General features: G+C 41.2%; 1 protein-coding gene across 2 annotated transcripts in view; it reads right to left on the minus strand.

Annotated features, from left to right (window-relative positions):
• Positions 1-12,026, minus strand: part of ube4a (ubiquitination factor E4A (UFD2 homolog, yeast)) — a 17,963-nt gene continuing 5,937 nt past the window's right edge. For both annotated transcript variants that reach the window (XM_027174052.2, XM_027174054.2), the window contains exons 4-20: positions 11,757-11,869; positions 11,502-11,654; positions 9,701-9,860; positions 9,213-9,415; positions 8,925-9,116; positions 8,493-8,826; positions 8,273-8,399; positions 6,907-7,214; positions 6,658-6,790; positions 6,375-6,565; positions 6,175-6,275; positions 5,959-6,072; positions 5,624-5,798; positions 5,349-5,529; positions 5,113-5,260; positions 543-700; positions 1-430 (exon numbers count right to left, since the gene is read on the minus strand). In XM_027174052.2, the coding sequence (XP_027029853.2) occupies positions 295-430; positions 543-700; positions 5,113-5,260; positions 5,349-5,529; positions 5,624-5,798; positions 5,959-6,072; positions 6,175-6,275; positions 6,375-6,565; positions 6,658-6,790; positions 6,907-7,214; positions 8,273-8,399; positions 8,493-8,826; positions 8,925-9,116; positions 9,213-9,415; positions 9,701-9,860; positions 11,502-11,654; positions 11,757-11,869 (2,927 nt within the window). In that variant the 3' untranslated portion in view covers positions 1-294. The remainder of the gene's footprint in view (positions 431-542; positions 701-5,112; positions 5,261-5,348; positions 5,530-5,623; positions 5,799-5,958; positions 6,073-6,174; positions 6,276-6,374; positions 6,566-6,657; positions 6,791-6,906; positions 7,215-8,272; positions 8,400-8,492; positions 8,827-8,924; positions 9,117-9,212; positions 9,416-9,700; positions 9,861-11,501; positions 11,655-11,756; positions 11,870-12,026) is intronic.

Genomic DNA, 12,026 nt, shown 5'->3' on the forward strand with positions numbered 1-12,026 from the left:
TATTATGAACCATTTATTATAGCAGTATAAAAGCTTGCTGCAGTTAGACATTAATATTACTACTGACATTCATTCTGAGCAGATGTAAAGTAGACAAACTTTAGACAGATGTATGTTATTTGAAAATGTTTGACATTAACAGAGATTATTACACCATGCCAGTAGATATGTGTGTTGCTCTTGTGATGAATGAATGATTTAATGTGTTGTTTTATGTTATATGGCTTAGACATGATGGACAGGAGATTGGCGGTTGTTTGTGTATCTGTGTGTGTGTCTGTGTGTGTGCGCATGTTAGCCACTGGGTCCCATCTGCACATCCCTCTGCTTGTGTTCAGCTAACCACTGCATGATCTGTTGCTTGAGCTCCTCATTGGGTCTGATCTGGTCCATGGTGAGAGGACTGCGGTTGAAAGGGTCTGTCTGATCACTACGGGGAAAAAAGATGAGCTCAAGATAGACATCAGACTGAGAAGCGAACATCGAAAGTTACATTGTACGTAAATGATTGTGTGGCTTGTAAACAGAATGTTGTTACACACCTAAGCAAGTGTCGGGCTATTGTTGAACGGTCAACTGTGACATTGGAAGAAGGAAGTAGCACAGGATCAAGCATCAGGGTTGACATGATGGGATCTAAAAATTCATCTGGAGCATCTGAATAAGTCTCCTCTTCCTGCTGATGTCGATCTGCCAAAGACTTTAAAACACAAAGGTGTTACGTCTGTGTGGCTGTGCCTGTGTTTTGATCGTTTATTTTTGCAAATTCGACAAAAGTTTGAGCAGAACTCTTATCATTCCGAAAACGCTGCATGTAGGCTTCTGGAACCAACTCATAAACTCGGAGAATAGCCGACTCTGATTCATAATTTAAACTCTCCTGAAAGACAGGGTAGAACCTCCTGAGCTTTACCAATTAATTTATACTGTAACAGTAGTGACCAAACTTCTTTGGGCCAACAAAGACACAAAACAATGTGCTCAAAAGAGCTAAAATAAGTATCTAACTCCGATTCTCTAAATTGTGGTACTGAAGCAATCTGTTTGCTGACATCAAAAGCGGCTGCGGATGGAGTAAACGGCGGGGTAACATTGGAGCCATGTACAGAGTTCGGCTGCGCAGCGGTAATCTTCATTGGCTCCAGCTTAAGCTGTTGCAGCTTCGCCTGTTTTTCTGCCTCAATTTCAAGCTTGTGTATCTCCAGACATAACTTAAGTTCGTCCTGGCATGCCTGGGCTTTATCTTGTGCCTCTAAGTGTAAACGGGCCAAGCGGACTTTCAGTCGCGCATCTACCCCTAACCCAATAGACACAGGAGAGAACAGATCAAAGGGTGACAAACCGGGCTTGGCCTCGGCCTCCGCCACCACCTCGTGCACACCCCATTCGTTGGCTTCCTCCTCGGCACTGAATTGCCTGCCACCCACGTCAACCAAATCCGAAACCCCATCAGTCTCCCCCTCCACAGGCAAAAATTTTAGCTCAATCAATCGTTGTGCAATCGTCTCTTTAATATCCTGTTTAAGCATTTGTTTACCCAAAGAAATATTATCAATATAATATAATTTTGCATCCCGGACGAGCCCCCATTAAATGTTACTTCCCCAAATACCCCTTTAAGCATTTCAATATTAAGGAAAACAATTATAATAACAGCTGGGTGACCAATAAATTATGTATCATAAAAATGTGCTTTAACTCTCTTTGTTATAGAGTAGTGTGATTTGAATTTTGTTATTCTATACCATTGTTGATTTTTATAGTGTTGGTCTTTGTTGTTCTCTCAGCTGATTAATCAGGAGTAGTTTCAGTCTTCCTTAAGGTGTGAATTGTGGGCAGGGCTTACCCTTTTAAATCGAAGGTTCTCTGCTACAGACGCTAGCGTCTGTAGTGGTTTGTAAGTATCTCGCTCTCACATTGTAACATAAGTGTCTAGTACTGTTTTGATATTACACCATACCTTAATTCTCACTTTTGGTTGACTGCAAATATGTGCCTCAAACCTGTCTCTGTACTCACTTCCTACTGTCGCAAACACTTTCATCTACAGAGCAGAGGTCACAATCCCAGTAACCTCATCTACCCTCCTCTGTTGTGTAAGTCTCAAACAGTGGTGGTAGGTGGGCTCTGGAATTGCCAGTCTGCTGTAAAGAAATTTCATCTCTGCTTTAACTTCCCATTACTCCTTTGATTTTCTTGCGCTAACAGAAACCTGGATATCCCCACAGAACACTGCTACACCAGCTGCTTTATCCTCTGCCTATGCTTTCTCTCACTCACCATGAGAAACAGGCAGGGGTGGTGGTACAGGTTTATTGTTGTCAAAGAAATGGTGCTTTACACCTCTCCTCTTGTCTCATTTAACCATCTCCTCTTTTGAATTCCATGCCATTTCAGTTACCTCTCCAATCAACCTTGTTATCATTGTTGTTTACCGCCCTCCTGGTCCCCTAGGTGACTTCCTGGAAGAAATGGACACACTACTTAGTGTTTTCCCTTCCAATAGCTCTACTCTGAGGGTGCTTGGTGACTTCAACCTCCTCTCTGACAAGCTTCGATCTTCTTCCCTCCTGACTCTTCTCGACTCCTTCGCCCTGACACCCAACAGCAACATCCCCACATACAAAGGAGGCAATGTCCTGGACCTGGATTCACCCGTCCTTCTCCAGCTATAGACGTGACTGCTACCCCACTACACGTCTCCGATCATCACCTGGTATCCTTCACCATCACGCTCCCTACCCTACCTAAAACTACCTCTCACCCCCTTGCTCTTACACGCCACAACCTTCACTCTGTCTCCCCTTCTTCTGTAGCGTCTGGCACGCTTCTTCCCTTCCTGATCCTGAGTCTTTTTCCTCACTACCCTTGGACTCAGCCACAGATACTTTCCTTTCATCTCTTTCCTCAACTATGGACTTTCTCTGCCCTATGTCCACTAAACCCAAGAAAACTTATTGTTCTGTTCCTTGGCTTTCAGATGTGAGAGCTAAGAGAGCTAACATCATCCGAGAGAAAGTGGAAAAAAATCACAACTTGATGCAGATCTTGATTCTTACCGAACACTCCTTGCCAAGTTCTCATCAGATGTGACTTCTGCCAAGACTTCCTTCTACAAGGAAAAGCTTGAAGCTTCCTCACATGACCCTCAGAAATTCCACAACATCATCTCTTCTCTGCTCAACCCTTCGGCTCCTCCTCCTTCATCCTCCCTTACTGCAGAAGACTTTGCTTCTTTCTACCAGAAGAAGATTGAAGAAATCTTCCAGACCTTCACTTCAGCCCTGACTGCACTTACATTTCAGAGTATGGATTCCCCTACACCTTCGTTGTCACATTTCTCAACTGTAGCAGCAGAAGAGATTTTACAACTCATGCAGTCCTGCAACCCTACCACCTGCCCATTGGATCCACTACCTTCCACTATGCTCCAGACCATCTAACAAGACCTTCTGCCCTTCATCACCACTATCATCAATAGATCCATAGCATCTGGTCAGGTACCAACAACTTTCAAGAGAGCAAGGGTTATTCCCATCTTAAAGAAACCTGCTCTGGATCCATCAGACATCAGTAACTACAAACCGGTATCACTTCTTTCATTTCTTTCAAAAATTCTTGAACGCCTTGTCTATAATCAACTGTCTGTCTATATCTCACAGAACAACCTCCAAGATCCCAACCAGTCTGGCTTTAAAGCAACTCATTCCACAGAGACAGCCCTTTTGGATGTCTCTGAGAAACTACATGCTGTTGGATCAGCCAAACTGTCATCCGTCCTTATCCTCCTTGACCTTTCAGCAGCGTTTGATACGGTCAACCACAGGACTCTCTTATCCACTCTCAGAAGTCTTGGGATTTGCGGATCAGATTGGGAATGGTTCATTCCTTTCTGGAAGGACGCTCATATCAGGTAACATGGAGGGGAGTGACATCTGCTCCACGCAGACTCTCCACTCTCGTCCCACAGGGCTCAGTCCTATTCTTTTCTCCCTGTATACTCTTTTGGTGAAGTTATTTCCTCACATGGGTTATCTTTCCACTGCTATGCTGAAGATACTCAACTTATCTTCTCTTTCCCAACCTCAGATACCACAGCTTCTGATCAGATCTCAGCATGTCTGGCAGAAATTTCATCATGGATGACTGCTCATCAGTTAAAGCTCAATCCTAGCAAAACTGAACTGCTGTTCATCCCAGGTGCTTCATCCCCAGGTCATGATCTTGCTATATCCCTGCACAACAATCTCATCTCCCCTTCAGCCACAGCTCACAACCTTGGGCTAACCATGGACAATCAACTGTCCTTTTCCTCTCATGTTGCTAATGTGACTCGCTCATGTTGTTTTCTTCTCTACAACATTAGAAGGATTCGGCCATTTTTGTCCACACAGGCTGCTCAGGTACTTGTTCAGTCTCTTGTCATTTCTAGACTGGATTACTGCAATGCACTGCTAGCAGGTCTGCCTATGAGTGCAATCCATCCTCTGCAAACAATCCAAAATGCAGCTTCCCGGCTTGTTTTCAACCTGCCAAAGTTCTCAAATACCACCCCACTGGCTTCTGGTAGCTGCACGCATCAGATTCAAAACACTCATGCTGGCCTACAAAGCCAAAAATGGACCAGCTCCCTCTTACCTAAAAGCCCTCATCACTCCTCACACTGCACCCCGCACCCTCCAATCTACCAGCACTGCCCGACTGGTTCCACCATCTCTCAGGGTAAGAGGCAAGTATACTACAAGACTCTTCTCTGTTGTGGCACCAAGGTAGTGGAATGAACTTCCCCTAGAGGTCCGGACAGCCGAGTCACTGGCTATTTTCAAGCGGCAGTTGAAGACCTACTTATTCTGGAAACACTACCATTCTTTCCTTATATTTTGCATTTAATAAAAAAAACTAAAAAAAAACAAAACAAAACAAAAAAAAAAACACACAACTTTTAACACTTTTTCATTGTAACTTTGAACAAATGTTTTAAACTCATGGTATCTTAAGTATGAAACCTTGTGAGCCAGCATTAATGTATTCAATGCTAGAGATTTAAGCACTTATGTACGTCGCTCTGGATAAGGGCGTCTGCCAAATGCTGTAAATGTAAATGTATCAAACCTTTATTTTATCTGCCAAGAGGCTGAAAGCCACTATAATATCCCCAGGTTTGTTGATCTTCTTCAGGACTCGAACGGTTTGACAGAAAAGGGTGGGGGAATATGACCTCCCATCCTTTGGGACTGTGGCACAGAAGTTTTCCTCGTCTCTGCGCCAAAGAAACCTTTAGTTTAGTTGACACCCATGATGATGTTGCTGGAAATATGCACATGTTAAACATGAATAAAAAACTCTACCCTAGGTTTAGGTAAATAGTACAGATATCCGACACTAGCTGCTGAGGCTTGAAGTCGAATTCGCTGAAGTCTTTCACTTTAAGAGCACCCATCTTGGGCCCCACCAAGTGTTGCAAAAAGTAATTGAGCATGGAGATGATTCTTTCAGCAAGGAAAGGATGAACAAAGATGCCTTTGATTTCTGAGTAATATAAAAAGAAATAAGATTATGTTTCAGGTATATGAAATCATAACATTTCACTTTAAAGACACAAAAATACTACCATATATCTTACCAGATGTCAGAAAAGCCAGAGTGCCAATTGTCTCATTTGACATGATATTGTGGAAACGAGCCAGCTGTCCGAACATTTGCAGGCTGGACTCCTTCTCTCGTCGGGCATCAGGGGCCAGACTTTCCCAATCACCACGGTCCCTCTCAATCTGGATGAGCTTGATTTTACTCAGGTACTAAAGTGATAAACAACGGAGAGGACTACTTTGAGGGCATGGTTCAAATGAATCTTAAATCATTCAAGAATAGTTTATATTCATATCAATATATTGACACCTGAGCAGCACTACATATAAGCAGTACTATAAATAATATATCATTACAAGCACAACATACCTGTATGGCTTCATCTAGTAAGAAAATGGCATCATTCATAAGCAGATTAAGAAACCTCAAAAAGAGTGGCGGATTCATGGCCTCTAGATTTTCAGATGCAAAATTTGCCAATTGCTACAAAAAACCACAACAAACAACAATGACAAAGTGTGAGTTTCATTTTTTTTAACTTGAGATTAAAAAAGTACTGAATTTTGCTACCCCTTATGCGTTCACCTTAACACTCTCTCTATAGCTCTTCTCTCCCCACATGTACTTAAGAATGGGGTACATGGGCCTTCTGTAATTAAACTTTTGTTCAAACTGGTGTGGATCACCTGAAGATATAGATTTATATGTAAAGAACACATAATCAATTACAAATGACAGGGAACATGTAAACCAACATGAAAAATAGGAGATTCTTTGAAGCTCACCAGTAAACTCAATGTCTACAAACACAGTAATGAGAGCCTCGGCTAGACGAGGCGCATGGCAGTAAGAGGAGAATGCCCTCTGTCGCCGGAACATAATGATCTGGGGAGCACCGGGTAACACAGAATCCATGTGAGGCATCACTGCCTCCAGAACCTCTGCTAGTTTTGCCCTCAAATGAGGATTTTTCATTCTGTAATCAAGTAAGTAGTTACATAAAAAAATTCATATAAAAAGTGCATAACGATTGAGAATGCAGAATGTAAAAGAAAATGGTTACTTCACCTCTCTACATTTCCCATGTAAACAGTGATGAAATTGAGGACGTGCTCCAAGTTTTCTTCAGAGGACTCCAGCACGTCGTCTGCAAAGCGCCGAAGGAATATGAAGAGATCGCCCATGTTCTCTGCAAAAAACTCTGCAAAAACACATGTGCCCAATATACTTTGGTGAATGATTAATATGATTAGTTTGCATTTCAGCAATCTAATCATCTCTAATAGAGATTTGTGAACACATAGAGGACTGTATCACCTGGCACATAGCAGATCAGGCTGTTCTGTAGTGGAGGCAGAGGGAAGGACAGGGGAATGTGTTCAGGGCCCTTGTTTCCCAGACTGAGTTGTACAAGCAGAGAGGCACAGGAGGCCTGCAGATTGAGGCAGTTCTGAAGCATGGAAGGCTGAGTGGCAGCAGCCTTGGTGGACAGGTAAACAGTCATGAGACGCTCGAATTGCTCCCTTAGCTGCTCTGCCATCGGACCTCCGTTGAGCTGCGCCTCCCGCCAAGTACCCTGCAGCCGATGCAGCGACTGGTTCATTTTCACCATCTGATCATGCAGTCTGTACAGAGAAATTTACATTAGTATTTGTCTTGGATCTCTACAATGCATTGCAATAACAGACTATGGGCTTCATTTATAATACAGTACTGTTACACACTGGTAGTGAGAAGCACCTGAAATTGTACACATTGATATACAGGCTTAAGCTTTGTGCACACTGGAAGAGACAGGATATTAATCAGAAATGATAGTTATGGTGCAGACCAGTTAATGTATGAAATTGAATTATGAATTGAATTAAATTGCACTATAAGGTGTAGCAGGTACATTAGCCTAGCCTAGCTTATTACATTGACAAATAATGGTGTAATCCATGTCATATAACAGTTAGATAAATTGATTGGTTGAGCAGCTTTCCAAAAATGATGATGTGTATTTATTTTTTATTTTTATGTAAAATATTAACACCCAATTATGGATACTAAGTTCACCAGACACCCCTTTAACAGGAATGTACGTAGCAATGATTACGAGCTAGCCAAAGAGTTGGCATGCTAATAAAGTGAGTGTAGCATCTTCTGGATCTATTTCTCAAACAGAGCAAAAATAAACAGAACAAATGGATTTTTGGTGTCCAAAGATTCACTTAATTGTAATTTATTGTTTATAGAACTATTATATAAAGGCAATATTGCACTCACAATTCTGTAGGTATAGTGAATATATTCAGTGTAACCTCATACTCTCTTGTGTGTTATTACTTAATTCCAACCAAAACAAATCTAATCTAATATAAACCAAGAGCAATATAATATAATGGGAATATAGTAGACTCATATATTATGTTTATTTCAGTACTTAACATATTTCTTAATTATAGTCTATTGTCTTATTGGTCTTTTTTTTTTATTTTACTTTTAAATTGCGTTCAGCTTTTGTGTTACATTTGACAATATTTGACACTTAACATAAAGGATCATCCAGAAAATCAGCTCAAGCATGTGTGTAACTTCACGCTGAAAAGATGCAAGCTTTATACTTGGAAATTTTGAATGTGTCCTTATGGACATAAATAACATTTGTTTGAGAGATTGTAGGTAACAAAGCAGAAATGACCTGTGGAAGCCCAGGTGCAGGGTGAGCTGAGTGAGGACCAGGTTTTCTGTGAGAAGGCTGTATGTTTGGGGAAATTCGACTGTTTGCTGAGGTGGAACAGGAATCAGACATGTCTCTTTGTCAAGCCCTGGAGAAGGAAGCACGCTATTTGACCTATTTAACCTTTAAAATTTGATAAGAAATGAATGAGTGACTCAGAAAAGGAAGGCAGGTATCGTACCTCTAGCATGAACGTTCCTATTGCGCCTCTCTTCCTCACTCAAGTCTGTAAGAGCACAGTATGTGGGATTAAATGTTAGGAGCTTTGAAGAGTTAGGGCGACAGAAGGGCTGGCAGAGTTTGAGAAGTGCAGCGCCTAGATTTAGGAAGAACGCATCCGAAGCATACATCTGGAAGAAGATCTCAGGCATCTGGTTGGCCCAGATTTTGGCACGGCCCATGTTGGCCTGCAGGCAGTTGCCCAGCCATGAGAGCAGAAGGTGACGAGTCTCTGCCGACTGCTGCAGCAGATTCTTCAGGATCTGCTGCAACTTATCAGAAAACTGGCCCATAAACTAATATAGGAAACAGAGAAAACACGGGTATTAAATGGTCCTGATTTCCATACTCAAACACTCTCACAAGAGCTTAAAGACAAGCAACAGTTTGCCACCTGGTGGATATTAGATTCCTGAATCTTCATTTCCTGCGGGCTGGAGCGGGAGGGGTTGAGGAAAAAACCATGGTTTTCCACCACCCCTGGGGTTTTCAGCAGACAAGATATATTTAAAATAGTGCCCAGAAGAGTCTTCTGATACTGAAGTCCATTAGTAGGATCTTTGGGATGAATGTGTTCCACCAAAACCTACAAAGAGGTTAAATTAGAATATGCTTTATACTGTACAGTAGGTCCTCTGTGTTTCTCTATTAGTACTGGCACTAAATAAAACCAAGCTCAAACCTTTGCTATGTCTTTTTGCCGACTAAAGTAAACTAGAATGTCCAAGTAGGAGTAAAGCAGCAGATGGCAGAGGTCTAAGTCTTTCACACGACTTTGGAAAATTTCAAATACTGGCACCATAACCTCCATAAAAGTGCGCACTTCTTGGTCAGTCAAAAGGCCAGCAATAACTTCCTCGAAAAATTCCACTACCTCCTCCATCTCTGCAAACATTGAAACAAAAACAAAAAATAAAATATATTTTATATATTCACACACACACACACACACACACACACACACACACACACACACACACACACACACACACACACATAAATACAACAGTATATATTTTTTGCGGACATTTTGTACACACACAAGCACACAATATATACATATATATATATATTTTTTGCAGATATTTGGTATACACACACACTTTTTTTGCAGACTTTGTATACACACATGCACAGACACACACACACATACAGTATACACGGGCTTACGGGCTCTGTTAACTGCCTCCAAAAGCAGATCCAGTAGTTGTTCATACACATTCTGGCTGGTGTAGATCTCAGGAGTAAGTAGCACTGTGCAAGCATTGGACACTGTCAGGTTTTTACAGCGCACAGCATAGGACAGCAGCTTCTCTGGTACTTTAGTGACCTGTTGTAAAAATAAACCCTTGAAATGACAGATCATATCAGTGCAAGCTCTAGTTAATTCTATGGCATGACTACGCTTTTTGTCGCTAAAAAAGCTCAAGCAATACAACAAATCAACACCAGAATTGCTAAACACATATTTAAACACAGACATGTCAGAATATAAACATTTTAGAAACATAAAATGTTTAGAAACCTTAGTGATTACTTTCTGGTTATATATGAATTAAAAGTAGTTTTGTTTTGCAGTGATGCTCTACATTAACACAACCTCAACAAACCTTCTTGTCATAGACCTTGATTTGTTTACAGGGAAACATGCTGATACATGTTTGTACTTTTAGTTCCAGTGAGAGAAGTTGACAAGAACATTGTATACAATTGTGTGCTTCCAAATTTGTGACATCAGTTTAAAAGAACCTGCTCTAGTGGTTTAGCTGCTAGCTTAAGAGTCATTTATCTCAAATACAAAGCTTACAATTTACATTATAGATAATGTAAGAACACAGCCACATCAGATATGGCTTAAAATGTGATGAAAGAAATAAAACAAACACTGAAAGTTAGTCAAAGAAAACTGGTAGGAACAGAATGGGGACCTCAAAGACATATAGAGATATAGAGATGACATTTTTTTTATAACCTGTTTCTTATATTTATGCTTCTTCTCTATTATTACTATGCACCAACACACTAAGACAAATTCTTGTACATGTAGACCCTACATTACCTGGCAATAAACCTGATTTAAAATTTTGATTTTAAAGTAAATTTTAAAGGTGGGATCCCCGTTTTTTGAAAGCCAATGTCGATATTTGAAATCACCAAAACAAACACGCCCCTAACCCAAATGGGTCCCACCCCTGTATTGATAGCTCCACCCCCACACACATACGTAACCCAGGTGACTAATGTAAAGAAATGTGTCTTTATCATAACTGAAGGGAAGAACAATATGATTGCAGATAAACAAACAAGCAAAAATGACACACAAGCATAATCATGCAAAGGACGGCATATATTAGTTCTGTGAAACAAAGTAAAACGAACGTTACTCACCTATCGAGAAGGAAAAAAGCGCCTCGGTGTCTTAAGTAAAGTTGGCCGCACAGTCACAGATTGGAGTTTCCTGAGTCAATAACTCCTGAGCTAAACGCTGTTACTACACAAAACGCGGTTGTAGCTGCCTCTCTACATTACTACAATAGAAAATAGGTGTTATTTGTGTAGTAACAGTGTTTAGCTCAGGAGTTATTGACTCGGGAAACTCCAATCTGTGAATATGCGGCCAACTTCCCACTCCTTCAGTTCTCTCCAGCGCTGGAAAGCTGATCCTATATTAACACGGTCCTACTTCTTACCTTATCGTTAGCTTTTCTTCGCTTTATTGCTTTGTTTTTACCCTCCATGTCAATGTTAAAACCGCTTTCTGCTAATGTCACACATGCGCACACTGAACACTCTCTCCATGGTATATTGACAAGCCCCGCCCCTTTCTGCTCATTGGCTAAACGTGTGTTTTGATTTTTGTTTTGATTTTTGTTTAGTATCCGACTCAGTTTTCTGAAGCATTTTTCAAAAATCCCTACCTATAATAGGCATTTACATTGATCTGAATCTATATCCAATCAATGTCACATACCTCTTCCTTAGCTCTCTGGTAGCAGGCATACAGGTATGGTATGGCTAGTTTCTCCCCAGCATCACGATCTGCTGACAGGTTTGCAACACTGCATGAAGTCATGTAGATTAGGTGGTTACCTGGTTCCGGTAAAAGAAGCCTGCTGAAAATGGCCTGAGTGGTGACATGGACACATTAGTCTCTTGTCCAAAAACACCAGCAATAATGTTTGAAAAGCTCAATTTTCTTTCAGACTGTTTATGTTCTGCTCATCACCTGCTCTATCGTGTCCATGTCAAGCCAGTCCTGGCCATCGAGATCAGCTGCCATCTCTCCAAGGTAAACACAGCGCAGGGGGATGCCATTATCACTTCTAAGACTAGGGTCACCTGAAGCCCATGAACATAAGTATCAGTTGATTTGTGGTGGGGTGAAAAAAAACTGAAATTGACTTGGCTATGAGTGAGACTGGAACTCAAAATTGGGACAAAAGTTAAGCTGGGAAAGTCAAGGACAGGACTGAGATGAATAACAGAATGTAGTGAC

The sequence above is a fragment of the Tachysurus fulvidraco genome, chromosome 11 (assembly GCF_022655615.1).
Source record: "Tachysurus fulvidraco isolate hzauxx_2018 chromosome 11, HZAU_PFXX_2.0, whole genome shotgun sequence".
NCBI lineage: Eukaryota > Metazoa > Chordata > Actinopteri > Siluriformes > Bagridae > Tachysurus > Tachysurus fulvidraco.